Source organism: Bombus huntii, chromosome 7 (assembly GCF_024542735.1).
Source record: "Bombus huntii isolate Logan2020A chromosome 7, iyBomHunt1.1, whole genome shotgun sequence".
Lineage (NCBI taxonomy): Eukaryota > Metazoa > Arthropoda > Insecta > Hymenoptera > Apidae > Bombus > Bombus huntii.
Window position 1 is genome coordinate 9,457,864 of NC_066244.1, and position 17,056 is coordinate 9,474,919.

The 17,056-nt window shown below is 39.0% G+C and overlaps 1 protein-coding gene across 1 annotated transcript in view; it reads right to left on the minus strand.

Moving 5' to 3' along the window:
* The window catches only part of LOC126867699 (uncharacterized), a 115,104-nt gene that overhangs the window by 55,342 nt on the left and 42,706 nt on the right, over positions 1-17,056 (minus strand). Inside the window, exon 3 of the mRNA XM_050622510.1 lies at positions 13,055-13,141. Coding sequence (XP_050478467.1) covers positions 13,055-13,141 — 87 coding nt within the window. The remainder of the gene's footprint in view (positions 1-13,054; positions 13,142-17,056) is intronic.

Below are 17,056 nucleotides of genomic sequence, written 5' to 3' on the forward strand. Positions count from 1 at the left end.
TTCTAATTTCACGTACATGTAGTCTATTAATAACCTACAAGTTCTGAAATATATACCAACACTGACTACTCTTTTACTTTTGCTTTGGTTCGTTCCATAAATACGTAGTCCAACGATTATTCAAAATATGTAGCCGGCATAACAGAAAACGTATTTTCGAGCCGGCAGCCCGAAAATATCTAACGAAAGGAATATCCGGCAGAGACGCGGCGCGTTCAAGAACATTCAATTCATATCCCACGATCCGGCGGGAAAATAAATGAAGCTATTTTCGTAGACACCGCGCACGTTATTCGGGATCGCCAAAAGCGACGAGTACAACCGAGATTCTCGAACGTGATCGGCCTTTTGATCGGCTTTAATCAAGATTTCCAAGGTGACGCCGCCACCACGCGCGGAATTTCAAAGAATCCTAACTACCTCTTCGCGCAATTTTATCCACCGAAATTCCCAAAACGATTTTGTCTCTCTTCCTATTCGATCCAAGGTTACGTTGTAAAGCATACGCAACGATCCAACGTATCCCAAATCGATCAATGCCTGAAGAATCTTCCTCCGCGTTTTACCATGCGATTTATTTTATGGCTAGACGCGTTCATATTAATTAAATGCTTCAAAGTACACCGTGAATGATAATATTGACAAAACGAATATTTATCTTGATCGCGGTTCTTGCCCTTCTAGCGGTTTCATCATAGTCTGTCACTATCACAAAGGAAAAACCGATTTTCCAGAGAGGCAATAAACGATCGTTTGCATATATTAACGTGCATCAACTCGACAAAAATTGTATAAACCTGACTCGAACTTAATTTCAACGAATACCTGTTCAACGAAATCTCCATACTTCGAACCAAAACCTTCGTTCTTCCATTGACAAACCAAAAAATCATTGCTATGTACCAATTTTAACGAATCTTTAACAGAAATTTCATAGGCCGAATCGACTTGGACGAATACTCGCTCAACAAAAATGTCATACTCTCAACCAAAATTATTATTCTTCCATTTAACGAACCTTACAATCGCTGTTACAGATGAAACGCAATATTATCCCCTAATATCGCCTACTTATAATATCAAAAAAGAAAAAAAAGGCGTTGTCAGAAATCGCCAACGGGCCGTAATTGTAGAGAAACGAGTAACTCGAGAGACGTATATTCTGCACGCGAACAACGTCTGTTTCTCGTCCGAGACTACGTAGTTTGATATAAAAATTCCTCTCAGCCTTTGCTCCAGGACGATTAGAAATTTGTCAGGCGATGCTACAATAGTTACGTTTACCGACTGAAATCCATCGATACGAAGGAAAAGAATCAAAAAAAAAAAATTGGCCGATAAATCGCCGACGTGTATTCGTTCGCCAACCGGAAATCATGTTTCCCCGTCATCGACAGTCGGAGCGATCTCGGCTGGACAGGGCCTTCACGGTGACGACGCGACGCGACGCGACGCCGCGCCGCGAGCCAGCCATGAATCGAGCGGTTTGCCGAGCCGCGATTCTCGGCTGGAGACGCGGCCACACGTTTCGATCGATCGTGGTCGGTGGAGCGCGGCAGCAAGAGCGCGACAGAGATGCCTAGCGCCAAAATAAATCAATAAAATAGCGGAGTTCAGCTCGAGTCAGTCAGCCTCGTATACTCGTATAAGCGTGCATATAGAGAACTCGTTTTATGTGTACGGATATACTGGCTGGTGAGGCCGGCGAAGTCTCTCGGAGCAACGAAGAGGAAATCACGAACGAGGAAGCAGGATAGACATATATATAGAGAGAACGATCGTAGAGAAAGAACGAGACGGTGAAAACAAGGGAGAAAGAGGAGAACGAACATCGAAGGGGAAAAAGAGACGCGCGTAGATGGTTAGAAAGAGATGGTTTGGTAGAGACGGCGAGGAGAGACGAGAGAGAGAGGCGAGCGAGGTCGAGACACGCGGCAGCTGTCTGGCGCCAGGGCCCCCCTGTTCCCTCAAACAGTCGCGCCGAATGCCACCCACCTTAGCCGACCTATTGTGCCATTCTGAAACCTGCATCCCGGGAGCCGGCTTTCCCTCTCTTTCCTATCCGTTACCAGCCATCCGTATTATAGCTCCTTCGCGACCTGCTCGTCCTGAACCAGGACACAAGGTGAGGAGCCTCCCTCGACCGCCACTGACGGATATTTGACGTCATTATTTATTATTAATGCTCTTTGTTTCGTGGCGCATCTTGTAGCGTTTCAGCGTACGGGTTAAGCGTACACGTTCGTGTAGATTCTCCGTTGCTTGATTGCTTCGCGGATTTCAAAGAACGTATCGCGGATTGAAAGGTTTTCTCTGACAGTGAATGGAATTTTGGATACGATTATCGTTCGACGTTCATCTTTTTTTTTTTTGCTTTTTTTCTTTTTTCTTTTTTTTTTTTTTTTGCTGTTTCGTCGTACGTATAACTCCGCTATACGCTTCTTTCGATCGTTCTTCCCGGCTGGACTACGCGTACATTTTTCCAACTAAGAAATATATTTTCTAATTAGAAGATATAGTACTTCGAATCGGATATAGTACGAAGAAAGCACGATTTCTCGTTTCGATTCGCGTTTATGATATTTTCTTGAAACGTGGCAAATTTGTATACTATAATGAGATTAAAACGTTGAGACGTCGGAAGATGGGGAAATATGTAAAATTTAAGGATCGTAGGAAGATGGAGTTCGTGTCGAGCCCTGTTTAGGATGAAGCCATTAAATTAAATTAGGCTGGTTATTGAATCGATTCGGGAGACTTGTAATCGCATATTTTCGTTGTTGTGTCAGTTGTCTTGAAGATATGCTTTGAAGTGTGGAACGAAGTCGAAATTGTTTTGAGTATTTCTTTATTTGGAAGCAGAATGATATCGCAAAGTGTTTTCCGTCGAAGTGAATGGAATTTTGCTTCGGACTCTTGTTACGTATTTCTCTTTCTCATTGCCTTTTTCTTCGTTTTAGCTTTCGATTTCTTTCAAAATTCAGATTTAACCGGACATTTTTTCACGATTAGATTTTTAATTGTTTTTCTAATATCAACGTGTTACTCTATTTAGACTATAGTTTCTTAAGATAAGAATCGAGTATTTTTTATGCTCTACGCGTCTGCTAATCCTTTGTAACTAAAATTTAGTTTGTTTATGAAAACAAACTCTAATTGAGCATAGTTCCTTGTTGTGATTTGAACGTCAGATATCGATAATTGTTAAATAAATTAATCGACGTTCATAATATAACAACGCAGTACAATAATATGATGGTAAATAGATAAAATGAGTTAAATAATTCAAAGATATAACTATTTATATCGATTAATACAATAGACGCATATGGTTTGATTGGAGCTGGCTGTTTGTAAGAGAAGAAGTTCTAAGCATGTCAGATATGTCGTCCCTTGTTTATGGAATGCTGTTTGACCGATTGCCAGCGAATTGAACGGATGCTTTCAGAGAGGTGGATGATCATTGTTTGCTTTGGCTCTGCGAAATTAATGAGTTCGATTTGCTTACGCAATTGTGTGCAATCGCTATAAGAGGAAAATGTTCGCCTGGCTAGAGTAAAGCAGCGAGCAATCGTCCAACTTGTTTACTTTATTGGACAGGAAGCCATTAAACGTTTCTATCATCTATATTATGAAATAATTAAGGGTCAACGTTGCTAATTCTATTTTTTAACTCCGCAATTATGAAAGGAAATACCAAAGTCTTGCCTAACGCCTTTTTCGTCACTGTTCCTTCTATCGTCTTGACTCTGCGCTTTTATAAAGTTTAAAGAACTTTCGTTTATTTTTAATTTCTCTCATATATATCATATACTTCTTTCGTTCGATTCCATTTAGTTCTATCGCTTTATATCGATGTTATATCAATGACAAATTATTGCTTTCTTCAAAAATCATGGCAATTCTTTTCCAATGACATCGTTCCTCGATCCTTGTAACAAGCTTAATGTACAAACACGTTGTTCGAATTTTCGCCTAACTTTTACGCATTTTTTTTTTTCCTTCTTTTCGCGTCACGCAGAATTCTTATCTGATTCTCAATGAGTTGAGTAGAACAACTTTTAGAACTTTTTCTTTCTCTCGTAAGCAACGAAATTCCGATTACGAAGGGCTGAACCATATCGTTGAACGATTAATAAAAACCGTTGATAAAATGTGGACGATGCAAAACGTGGTCTTTATCGGTGACTCGGATGTTTTTCGTTCCACTGGCAAATTTTTCACGCATGGAAGGTACACACCGGAGGCGCTAAAAATAATTTATGGTGTTATGTCACGTTTTATTGAAACGGTGGCCCGATACGTTTTTATCAGGTAGAATTTACGCTTTGATCCGGCTGGTTCGTGCCAAATAAAGTTCCGTATCCAACGAATTAGGAAACGCTTGTACGTATCGCGTCCTCGCTGCTGAATTACACGTGATACACGAATTACAACTTCGCGTATCGAAAGCGATAAACCGTGGTGAAATGTTCCGAAGCAACTCAGGGCTGCCCCTAATGCCAACTTCGCATCTCGTTGAATTAAATACCACGAACTGTGTAATTTATGTCGAACGGTATCATGCCAATCTTTGGTAAATGCATTCGAGGTAAAAGTCCAACGCTGAAACGTAGATTCTCGTTGACAGCGACCTCAACGCAGCGATTCTAACATGACGTTGTATTTAACGCGAGGTAAAAACGAATTAAATTGCCCCTTACATTCCAGCGTCGATTTTTCGTTCAGATTATTCTTGCGGAATTGAAGATCACGCAGCAGAAAAACATGATAAGTATGTGCGTTTTTGTTGGTTCTCTGATTTTAATGTCATTTTATCACATTAAAAAGTAGTATTTTAACGTGACAGTTGGAAACGAGAACTTGTTAGCTACAAAGTTGTAAGCCTTTGAAAAATAGCTTATAAAGTTGAAGAACTTTCGTAAGAGGCCAGACCTGTCGCTGTTAGGCGTACATTCATAAAGAAATACGTACATGCGAGTGGAAAATATGTTACTTGATAGCGTTATTACGGAGCTAGTATAATAATATCTGTGCTACATTTTTAACGTAGTTCTTCAAAAATACTATACACACGTATAATAGGTAATTCTTAACAAGGAACCAGAGAAATTTTCACGATGAAATAAATCGACGTAAACTGTAGAACAAACTTGCTTAGAAATACTTAACAAGGAACCAGAGAAATTTTCACGATGAAATAAATCGACGTAAGCTGTTGAATAAACTTGTTTAGAAATACATTTGATACGGTTATTTGTAGCAAAAGGAAGCGTATGTAAAGTCACTAAATAATATGTAAATCGACGTATCACGCGGAACAGCGAAAATTTACCACAAATCCTAAACGCGGCGCTAAATTTTGAGGAATTTTTATACGAAAATGAACGAAATTCGCGTGGAACCCACTTTCTCGCGCGTCTCTACGTTTCCCCGTACGACTCGCTAAGAGAACACTCGTCGGAAATGCGATTTACTGGCGGCTTGAAAACGTCTGAGGTCGACAGTGCAGTGGCCTTTGCATAGGTAAAGCCAGATAGCAAGAGCGAAGCTTTCGACGCGCGGCAGACGCGAGAATTTTCCAGAATTTCCGTCGTGTTCATCTTCCGTTGCTAAACAACTGCCGATCGAACATTTTCTCCTGGCGAAAGTTGATTTTAAAATGGCAACCAGGTGATTCGCGATTTTACGCGATACACCGACGAAAACGATTCGCGCGGTTCATAAAACTCTGCGGTTTGTCTCCTCCGACGGCGATAAAAACAAAGTATGCAACATCGTCAGATAACGACAATCGAAAGAGGCGTTAAAAATTATCTCACCAAGCGCGTCTCGAGTATGTTTCGAGCAATTTACGGACACGTCACGTTGCTACCGCTTAATACGTATTTCTCTCGAACACCGTATCGTAAACGCATCGTTTTTTACGACAGAACGTGCATCTGAGTCTCGCATACGCGCACTAATTTCTGCTACCTACCGTGCGAATGTCTTACATCATTCGTTAAACGAAATCGTTCGATCTACGTGAACGAATATGAACGTTTTGTCGCTGTCAATTTGCCCAGAAACGAACGATTGTCAGTATCCTTTTGAAAATTATTAATTATCAGTAATTAATCCAAGAGTTGATAATTATTTAGAAAAACATAACGATCTTTGTTTCGGTCTATCCAACTGGTATTCCTTAGCTACTTTTCCTACCTCGCCACTCGTCGAACGTATTAACACTGGAACTACCATACCAGTCAAATTGATAGGTTTTACAATTTTATTTTAAGATTCCTACTGTATGTTATATTTTTTTCCGCAATGATGTAATGACATTCGCAACGATAACTAAAAGAACAATATAACGAATTTTATTTTGTTTTATATGTATTCAAAATAATTTTGTATCGAGGCTACTTGTACCAATACCAGTCAAAATGACTGGTTTTACAATTTTATTTTAAGATTCCTACTGTATGTTATATCTTTTTCCGCAATGATGTAATGACTTTCGCAACGATAACTAAAAGAACAATATAACGAATTTTATTTTGTTTTATATGTATTCAAAATAATTTTGTATCGAGGCTACTTGTACCAATACCGATCAAAATGATTGGTACTTGTCAAAGTGTAAAACATTCGAAGATGGTATCCCACTGGGGGTAGCCATCCACATGCTATATTGCTATATCACTAAGCTATAATATTTTACCAAATGTCCTACTGGACAAATTGTAAAATGTAAATAAATAAATAATAAAAAAAAAAGTGTAAAAGGATCCTGCAGTCTGTTTATCGAACTCCAATTAACCAGTTTCCTCATTTTGTACAACTTCCCACACGTTTTCAAAATTTTTACTGCGTATCATTCGATACGATGATATCATTTATCAGGAAAATTCCGAATCGATCGCTAGATCGCTAGATGCTAACACTAGAAATACCATTTTATACAAATACAATTTTATAAATGTGTCAACCCTCATTTAGGGATCACAGATGGATTAATAATACGAAAAAAGGCACTACATAACATGGAATTGCTTCTGTAAGAAAGTAATAAATCAACAAATATAAAAATATCCTATTATTACGTATTTCTTAAAGACCAGTCATTTTCACTGGTTTTTGGTAGAAATAGATACGTGTTAACTATCGGTAGTTCTAGCGTTAACTATTACACGCGAGTTATTAAAATTAAGGTGCGACAATAATTAATCGTACGATCGCTAGTGGTTTCTCAATTCACGAAGGATCTTAGCGAAAGGGAAGAAGAAGTTGACAGTTAGAAAGTTAAAAAGTTAAAAAAGGTTGAAAGAAGCAACGGAACCAAGAAAACAAAATTTCTCTGCAATGACTACGTACGTAATATCGAACCATCGACTTTACGATATTTTCCCAACGTGCAACTGTGTTCAGCTTCGAGAGCCACGGCTCTTCGACCAAGATAATAGAAATTCGTGGAATTGTCTCGAGGGCGGTGCGCTCGTGTGGCCAGAGAATCGAGCCGGTCGGGTAGCCGCCGCCGCCGCTTTCCTCGTTCTAGTCTTTGCCAAAAGCGTTTCGGTCGTTCCGCGAACCAACACCGCCGTATGTCTGCGCCGAAATAGAAAAAACGACGAGAACCGTAGCTGACGCTGCGTCACGCGTGAAAACCTGCGCGCGCGTCAGCTCGCTGGAACGCGCACGCTAAAGGAAATTTCTTCGAGCATCCGCGCGCGCTTTCCTTCTCGCGTAAATACGTACTCGTGCCTCGTATAATAAGACACTGTACGCCTTGTCGCGATGGCAAGAAGAAGAGAAGAGAAGAGCAGAGAAGAGAAGAGAAGAGAAGAGGAGAGACGAGAGTCGACAGAGACAGAGAGAGAGAGAGAGAGAGAGAGAGGAAGAAAAGGCAATGAAAAAAGAGTTTTTCTGTTGCGGGTCGTGTCGCGTATTTTTAGAGCGGCTGCGATATTGCTCGGAATTATGCAGCCGTGCGTCGTGAGCGTTTAATCGCCGGCAAGGATGCCGATCTTTGACCTTGTGAGCAGCCTCGCGTCTAAGCTAATCCCTCGTTCCGCGTAATCGAGGCTTTGCATCGGCGCGTGCTGAACCAACCGTGTAACGCGGACGATGCGAAATAGCGCGGGAAAATCCAACGTGATTAGCGGAATTGGGGTGGTTTATTGTAGCTGTGGGGTTGCCTCGTTGCGGTTTCACGCTTCGATGCCTGTGATTTTATTGAAGCGAATGACGGAGGGGAGAAACGTTGGCGTAATATTGCCAGGGGTTGTTGCTGGCGCGATATGTTCCAGCTTCTCGTGGATGAGTACGACGAAAAGAGAAATTAAAGATAGTACGTGCAGTAAGGTGTTACCGTTTCAAGAAAAAAGGAATTAAATCGATGCTTTCGTCTTGTTGTCCATCTTTCATCAAAATCATATGGAAACGTTGAGAAAGTTACGTACGAAATCGAATTGCTAGCAAAAGTTGAGATTGTCGAATTGTTATTATCCGAGTGAATAGAACACCCACGTATTTGTGGAAAATTTAAATGTGCGAAAATTTACATAATATTCGAAGTAAACTATTTGTTCGGAAGTTTGAGTGACCGTCCGTTTATGGCACGGACAGGCCCGTTCCCTTCTTCAGGAAATTCCCAACTACATGTCCTTCCCGAGCTGTAAACCTAATGACTCCGAGGTCAGGTAAGAAACCCCGGGAAAGGACCAGCCAGAAGGGCACGATGGGCAGACGAAACTCAACGGCTGGTTGGGAGAACCAGCAACGTAGGAAGACAGTTCGTCATCAGACATCGTACCGTACGAGTGAAATACTTCATTCCCAACAAGATCCTATCACCGCCGTGTTCATAACATCACACGTTACTTTTATACAGCAAGTGAAAATACAATGCTAGAACACTCGATCTATTAAACCTCCTCCACCTTGAGCTTTAAGTCATTCGAGGTACGCGATATCGACCGATCGGTTTGACCTGACCGGTTGCTCCTTAGTCGAGAATTCGCAACACTATTCGCTACGATATTCAGACAACAGACGAATGTCTATACTTAGGCGTCTGTTTCTTCCAAATTCACCATCCAATTATTAGATGTTTAGGAATTTTCATTAAGAATAAAACAAGCTCGGATGACGTCACGATGATAAAGAAGATAAAACGATAAATAATTATTATTATCGAGTAGCTAACTTCCCTTGACGAATTAAGTGCACGTTCGTAAAGAGGGAAAATACACGGGAAAACAAAATCGATCATTCAATGGTGTGATGGATGAATGGGTGGAACTTGACCTAGGGGAACGACAGAGGGTGGGCTGTTGCTGTACGCCCCTCTGTATTTGCCCCGTACAAGAAAGGCCGCGAAACGACGATAAAAGAAATTGTTACATTTTTATCCGCGAGCTTCTAATACCATTTAACGTCAACATCTATAAAACGATACAAAACGAACGATCTTCTCTCCTACGAGAACAATTTGCTCATTCGTATCGTAATTAATTCAAGCTGCAACAGGGATTCGACTGCACTGAACCGAGGCGTTCGACGTTTGGCGAGAATTCTTTGAAGTCGATGGAAGAATCTGAAGAAAACGCGATCTCGATACAGCACGATCGATTCCTCGCAAGTTCCCGCAACGATATTCTATTCTTCCGAGAAATTAACATCCGGTAAAAACGCATCCTTCTGAAATATACAACAGGTAGCAGGGTCGCGATCGCCACCGATTCGACGACGACTTTTCTGCGATGAATTTTTGCCGTATCCCGGTCAGTAATTCTTTTAAAGATCTCTGTCTTCCTTTCTCTCGAATAGAAAGAGTGCTGGCGGACTTGCAAACCAGTTCAGCCGGGAATCTTTCCGATGCTCTGTTCTCTTCGACACGGAAGTGAAAAACGCGGCGAAAGACGAAGAGAAGAAATCGTTCGTAGCATCGTTCAAGGTTAACCACGTGGATATAGGCGTAGCCATCGACCAATGGCGTAGCCGGGGGATCGATGTACCCACCGAACAACCGTTAAGCCTAATGAACGGCATTTACGCCGTGTACATTTTTTCTTCGACCAACTATTAACCACTGTTTCATCCGTTTCTACGTTTTCACATGATTTTCGTCGCGATCGCCGTCTGACTGTTACAAGTATCTAACTGTAATTCGAAACCGTAACACGTTGACTGCCGCCGTGGTCACCGATGGCCCACGCTGTTACATTTTTTGAGAACTATTCAAACGAAATAAATTTCGTGAAGCGAAAAGGTTTTGTTCATAAGTTTCAAGATCATTTCGATCGTCATTCGAGTCACAGGAGTTGCACGATGTCCTAAAGTATTCTTATTTACACGTTTTATAGGTTATTAACGTTTCAATAATTTTACTTTGAATTAATTTGTTCGATGAAATTTAAAGTGAGAATATTAGTTTCGTTCCATCACGTGTCATTTCAGTTTCACTTCGATCAATGATTAAGCATCGTAGATATTGTTCTATCGTTAAACTTATTGAGTGACCTATTTATGGAAACCTGTTTCTATTCGAATTTCTCAGATTTCTATCTTAGTCGGTAATCTATCGTCCATAGTCTGTCAATAGCTTTACTACGAAAAATCACTCATTTTCGTACGTGTTGTGTCAAAAAAAAAATTTTTTTTTTTTTTGTAAAAAATAAATTATATCGTGTTGGCGTAACAGAAATTGCTGTGTTTCATTCCTTTTGAATTTCATCCTATTACACAAGCTTCTAATTAACGAGCTAAGGAAAACGTGAACCAGAAAACGTGATGAGCAGAATATAGTACGTATATAATTTCCTCTTACGTACTACTTTAGAGAATAAATCATTCGGTCATTGTCAATTGCAACAGATTGGAACCGACTGATAAGATTGTGAAAAGAAATTATTACTGATTCATTTGTGATACAACGTTACAGTGGCGAATAGATAAGTCGAACGTATGTAGACACCTAATAATCGTAAAACATAGGATTAAGATTGGCTGTTTGCATGATCGAAACGGTGGAACGTGTCAATGAACACGATTCGCGAAATAGCGGAACAACCTCTCAGAATGTCGATACGTACGCATGTGGACGAGTGAATTTCTAATTGACTTTTTGCTACACGCAGCGTGTAACGTATACGCGTTAATCCGAAGATACTTTAAAAGATCGATTTAGGCTAAATTTGCATAAGTTAATATCCAACATTTGCGTCTAATAAGATTTACACTATCTAATCCGGTATTTATTATCATGTTTTTCCATCGATGTAGTCGCTACATTTTTTTTTTTTTTGCATTTCGTTAACGATAATAATTTGACGAGATAAAGAGACTAAGAGAAGCATCTTGAAATATTAATCTTGGCCAGTTACGTTTCGGAATTTGCTGTTTCTTTGTCGTCCAAGCACAGAGAACGCTTTAATTAAAATTTCTGTCCCGCTGTTTACGAACGTAGATACTCTTTAAACATATTACAACGTAGAATCTAAAAATCGTTTCATTAATCGTCCGTCCTCTTAAACGAAGTTTGCTCACAACTGCCGTGTCAATTTTACCATCGTTAGTAATTTAGCTCGTCGTTAAATCATCTAGTCCGAAACCTTTGACACGTAAACGCGTCAGGGATACGTCATTTGTTTATTACGCCACTACAAACAATGACGTGTCCGAGTTTCATTTTATTCGCGTAATAATCAAACGATTAGTTCGAAAGAACGAAAACACGAAAAAGATACAACAAAATACAAAATACCCTCGTCAAGGTTCAACAATATTCTCCGCCGTCTAAATATATCCCACTTTGTATCCTCGTCGAACAACGACTAATAACATCACACCAAACACTCTCGTTACGATCCTCTAATTCCTTCGTCAAAAAGACTGAAAGGAAAATGTGAAAAAGGGAAAAAAAAGATGAGAGAGTGGAAGAAAAATTCTCTAATTTCTTCGTCAAAAAGACTGGAAGGAAAATGTGAAAAAGAAAAAGGAAAAAAAGATGAGAGAGTGGAAAAAAAATTCTCTAATTTCTTCGTCAAAAAGACTGGAAGGAAAATGTGAAAAAGAAGAAGGAAAAAGAAGATGAGGGAGTGGAAGAAAAATTCTCTAATTTCCTCGTCAAAAAGACTGGAAGGAAAATGTGAAAAAGAAAAAGGAAAAAAAAGATGAGGGAGTGGAAGAAAAATTCTCTAATTTCCTCGTCAAAAAGACTGGAAGGAAAATGTGAAAAAGAAAAAGGAAAAAAAAGATGAGAGAGTGGAAGAAAAATTCTCTACTTTCTTCGTCAAAAAGACTGGAAGGAAAATGTGAAAAAGGGAAAAAAAAGATGAGAGAGTGGAAGAAAAATTCTCTAATTTCTTCGTCAAAAAGACTGGAAGGAAAATGTGAAAAAGGGAAAAAAAGATGAGAGAGTGGAAGAAAAATTCTCTACTTTCTTCGTCAAAAAGACTGGAAGGGAAATGTGAAAAAGGGAAAAAAAAGATGAGAGAGTGGAAGAAAAATTCTCTAATTTCTTCGTCAAAAAGACTGGAAGGAAAATGTGAAAAAGGGAAAAAAAGATGAGAGAGTGGAAGAAAAATTCTCTAATTTCCTCGTCAAAAAGACTGGAAGGAAAATGTGAAAAAGAAAAAGGAAAAAAAAGATGAGAGAGTGGAAGAAAAATTCTCTACTTTCTTCGTCAAAAAGACTGGAAGGAAAATGTGAAAAAGGGAAAAAAAAGATGAGAGAGTGGAAGAAAAATTCTCTAATTTCTTCGTCAAAAAGACTGGAAGGAAAATGTGAAAAAGAAAACGGAAAAAAAAGATGGAAGAATGGAAGAAAAATTCTCAGCGCAAGATATTAATAACAAGGATAATTGATCTTTTAAAATGGTTTTCTCGCGTCGAAACCAGCAGAGCAGAAGCTTAAAGCTGCAAGGGTTAAGATCAACGAGCTGGAAACGAAGTGGGACACTTGGCGGCTTCCTTTTCTATGCAGTCTGAGTTTTCTTTCGCGCGTATACGCCTCAGACGGCGGAGATAGACGCGAAAAGGGGTATGTATAACCTTGAGGACATAGTTACCTTCTCCGTTGGTGGTAAGGGAGCCGGGAAGAGGCAGGGGTGTGCTGTTTTTGCACCGACGTTGATCCCCTTCGCTGGGCGCGCGATCTGAAAATAAACGGCAACCCCTTTAGAAGCTTCCCTTGTGTCAGGATCGTTCTTACTTTCGCTCTTTTTCTCTCTTTCGTACTCTTTTTCTTTTTTCTCTCTCTCTCTCCTTCTCAGCTGTCACTTCGTGGCAAACATTTGCCTTTTGAGACGAAAACTCACGTGTCGTTCATTTTGATGAATGAGACGAGCCGCGGGCTATAGCACGATGATATCGAAAGAATATAATCGATAATTGATATAGTGGATGACGTAAGTGCCAAACAAATTAGGCGACATTTTTTTAATGGGAAATGACGTAACTTGTACGTGGAAAATATCGTGAGAAAGTTATGCAACTGTAACGCATGGAACAAGTTTGTGGAAAAAGGGCACGTGAGATAAAATGTCCGATGCTCTAGTTGGGAATTTTTAATATTTATAAAAATGTTTGAACTTTTAATTATAATAGTCTGTCATGAAATGTTGTCCTTTTATATTTACCGAATCAATGGAAATTTTTATAATAATCTGGCTATTTGACTGGAGGTTGCCTGCACATATTTTTATCATAGAATTCTAGGCTTTCAGAAAATTCCTCAATTTATCTTAGTTTCTAAGCTTATCGCAAAATCGAGCTACGACAGGATCGTAATTGAAAAAAAAGGAAGCATAATGTACATGTAAATAAATTTCATTAATTCAGTATATATATTTCGCCATCTATTTTTCATTCAAATTTGTAAAAATCATTCACGTTAAAAAACCTATAGCGCTCGACTATTCAATAAAATCAAGATTAACAGAAATACCTATATATATGTTTTGCTTCTACCGGAAATCTTCACTTCCTGTACTTACATACGTCGTTTACCATTTCTACTGCTTAATCGTATTGGCCATTCTGAAAATTGTCTAAATAAAAAGTCTTGGACGATCGAACGTATCACGCACGTATTTCATGTTGTACTCGTGTGCATTAAAATTATGTATTTTTATAAAACAATCGTTTAATTCGAAGAACTAAAGCTTCTAGACTTTATCGAACTCGTTATACGTTTCTGGCTATGTGTTAAAATAGAACTGATTTCATATTCTTTTTGTCTATCCGTACTTTTTGCTTTTGCTGTTTATCTAAGCTAATTTTCCTGTAACAAGTTTACGACTTAGAGAAAAAAAAACCCGGAAATAATTATCTCCGATTACGCTGTCACATAAATACGACAACATAGAACTAATTTCATGCTTTTTTCTTTATATTATTATTGGTCTGAGCTAATTTTTTTTTTACATCATGATTTATTGCGATTTATGAAGAAAAAAGGGAAAGATATGTCATCAAACGTCATAGTCACGTTCAAACGTATTACGATGTACATACGTATGTTCTTACTTTTGATTAGCGTAACTTATCTGGATTTACGATTAATGCAAATTTCCGTTTGCGTCTGAATTACTAAAGCAAAGTCATACATAGCGAGTGAGCGAGCAGCAAACTATCTGAATCGATCGAATGGTTGGATTTCCTTATTCTCATAGCGATGAAGATAAATATCTCATTGTCCGTTTTCATATTCCGTGCTATATAAATAAAAATAAGAAAATTATTTTCCAGTTCAGACTTTGCTCAGTTTCTGCCAGTGCCTGATAAAACAACTAACTTTATATTCTCGATAAAGTTGTTTCAACGGTATTTCTTGTTTTTTTTTTTTCATCTTATCTATCCTTCGGTTATAGATAACCATCTTATAGCATGGAAATATCAAAAGTCACATTATTATTTAAATTATCGAAAGATAGTAATAAAACGATACATCGAATTAATAAGTACGAAAGAATGCAGAAATTCGAACGTTACCTAATTTACGTCTTCGATGTCGTTTAAAAATCTGCCGATTTCTTTCCATTTGATAACAAGAATAGCCTACGCTTAGTCTCTAATAACCGCGCTTTAAAAGTAACTTTCCATTGCACGAAGAGAAGCGCGTGCAATTTTCAAACCACGTTTCGTCAAAGATCTCTCGCTCTCACAATTTGCAGACGAAAATACCGCGCTGAAGTGACATTTGCAAAACTGTACGTATTACCAGACGGTTACTTGTACCATCGTCTCTTTCTTTTCCAAGGAACCGAGACTCAAAGAGAAGACACGATCGGAAATGCTGCGCACGATGCGACAATCCTAGCGGAACGAACGAGCACTGCCGCAATTTGCGGACCAAAATCTCGCGAAGAGGATCGCATCATTGGTGAAAGAAGAACAGTATCACGGGAAGAAGGATACCGATTTCTAACTTCTTTGATTGCCACGGAAACGCTAAACGAATAGGCTTAATTGGAAATAAGTGACACGATACAAAAGACCCAACGAAACAAGCTTCGAACACGATGGTACAGGCGGAGAGCGTTGCAACGGGAGCGATTCTAAACGCTGCTCTGTCCCATCTGGAACTAGTTACAACGGGTTAAACCAAGGGGATGAAACGTGTCCGCCTCGATATAGAAGCGCGCGTCCTATTTATAAGTTCGAATCTCGAACTGACCAGAAAACCAAACACCGCGACCGCTTCGAAGAATCGGTAATGGAGTGCTAACTAACATCTCGGCGAGATAGAAGCGAGTTTGGAATGCTCTGTCGCGGTTCGAAACGCGAATATTCCGATCGCGACGCTACGGATCCGCGTCTTATTTATGGACGGCGTGGAAGAAAGAGGAAAACGTTATGAACGTTCCTAGAAACGTATGATGCAAACTCGTGCATACGTGTACGTGTGTGTTTATCACGAGAACGTTACGACACGAAGTAGAACCGTGACCATCGAAATTGCCATGGGCGAATATTACAGCCGATGGGAAATGCAAAATACAATGATTAATGGTATCGATGGGTTTTCTCGTTCGTCCTTTCCAATCGCCTCGCCTGAAAGAATATCTCTGTTCTTTTTTTTTTTCTTCTCAAATACCTTCTTTTCTTTTCTCGTGTCGCGTTGAGAATAAAAGATGAACGACGAAGTTGTCAATGTCGATGAATTACGATTAGATCGTGGTATGTTACGCGTATTTCTACTACGATAAATTTCGTTAATTAGACAAATTACACGGCAGCAGAGATATGTTTTTCATTGTTTGAAATACATTGCGATAGATTGCGATTAGCTCGTAGTGTCGATGTTATATTTCTAATACGATAAATTCTGTTCGTTATCTAAGTTAAGTGGTAGAAGCATGTCGAGTATTTATTTTTATTAGCCAGAAATTTTAACGAGACCGAGGAATTTCTATATTTTATCATTCGGTTTCAGTCTTGAAAGAATCGTCGCGCTAATCATTTTTCCTATTCTTTCCTTCTAAACATTGTGTTTTGTTGAAAACAATGTTTACTAGTTTCCGATAGTTCCCTCGCGATCAAGAATCTACTTTTACGCGTTTTCTAGTATACAACGTTTTACAATCGTAGAAGATAAACATGCACTTGATGGACCATCAATGACCCAAGAAAGATAACTGCATCTATCGCAAACGATAACTGCACACACCACTTGCTTAGAGTTTTATACTGTTTATAAAAGTTAACGTACACAACATTACGCTTGCGATGTAATTATTTTGCATATGACGCATTTTCCAGTAACGTTCGACGATTATCAAACGACGATCTATTAATGATAAAAAGAATTAATATTATACATGTGATACAGAAATCGTCTACGATTTTCTAAATCGTCGATTTATAGATCGCGGCCAAGAGGGTTGCGAAACCTCTTTATTGCGGAATTATTCTCATTTGCTCGGTTATTTTTAGTTGCAATTTCTATAGAAATTGTCGTAACGAAGTTTTCAGCGCTTATTTATTTCAGTATGGCAACATCGTAAAATTCTACTACAGTTTTGCAACGCTGATTATTTTATTAACAGAAGTAAGTGATTAGCCTTTAA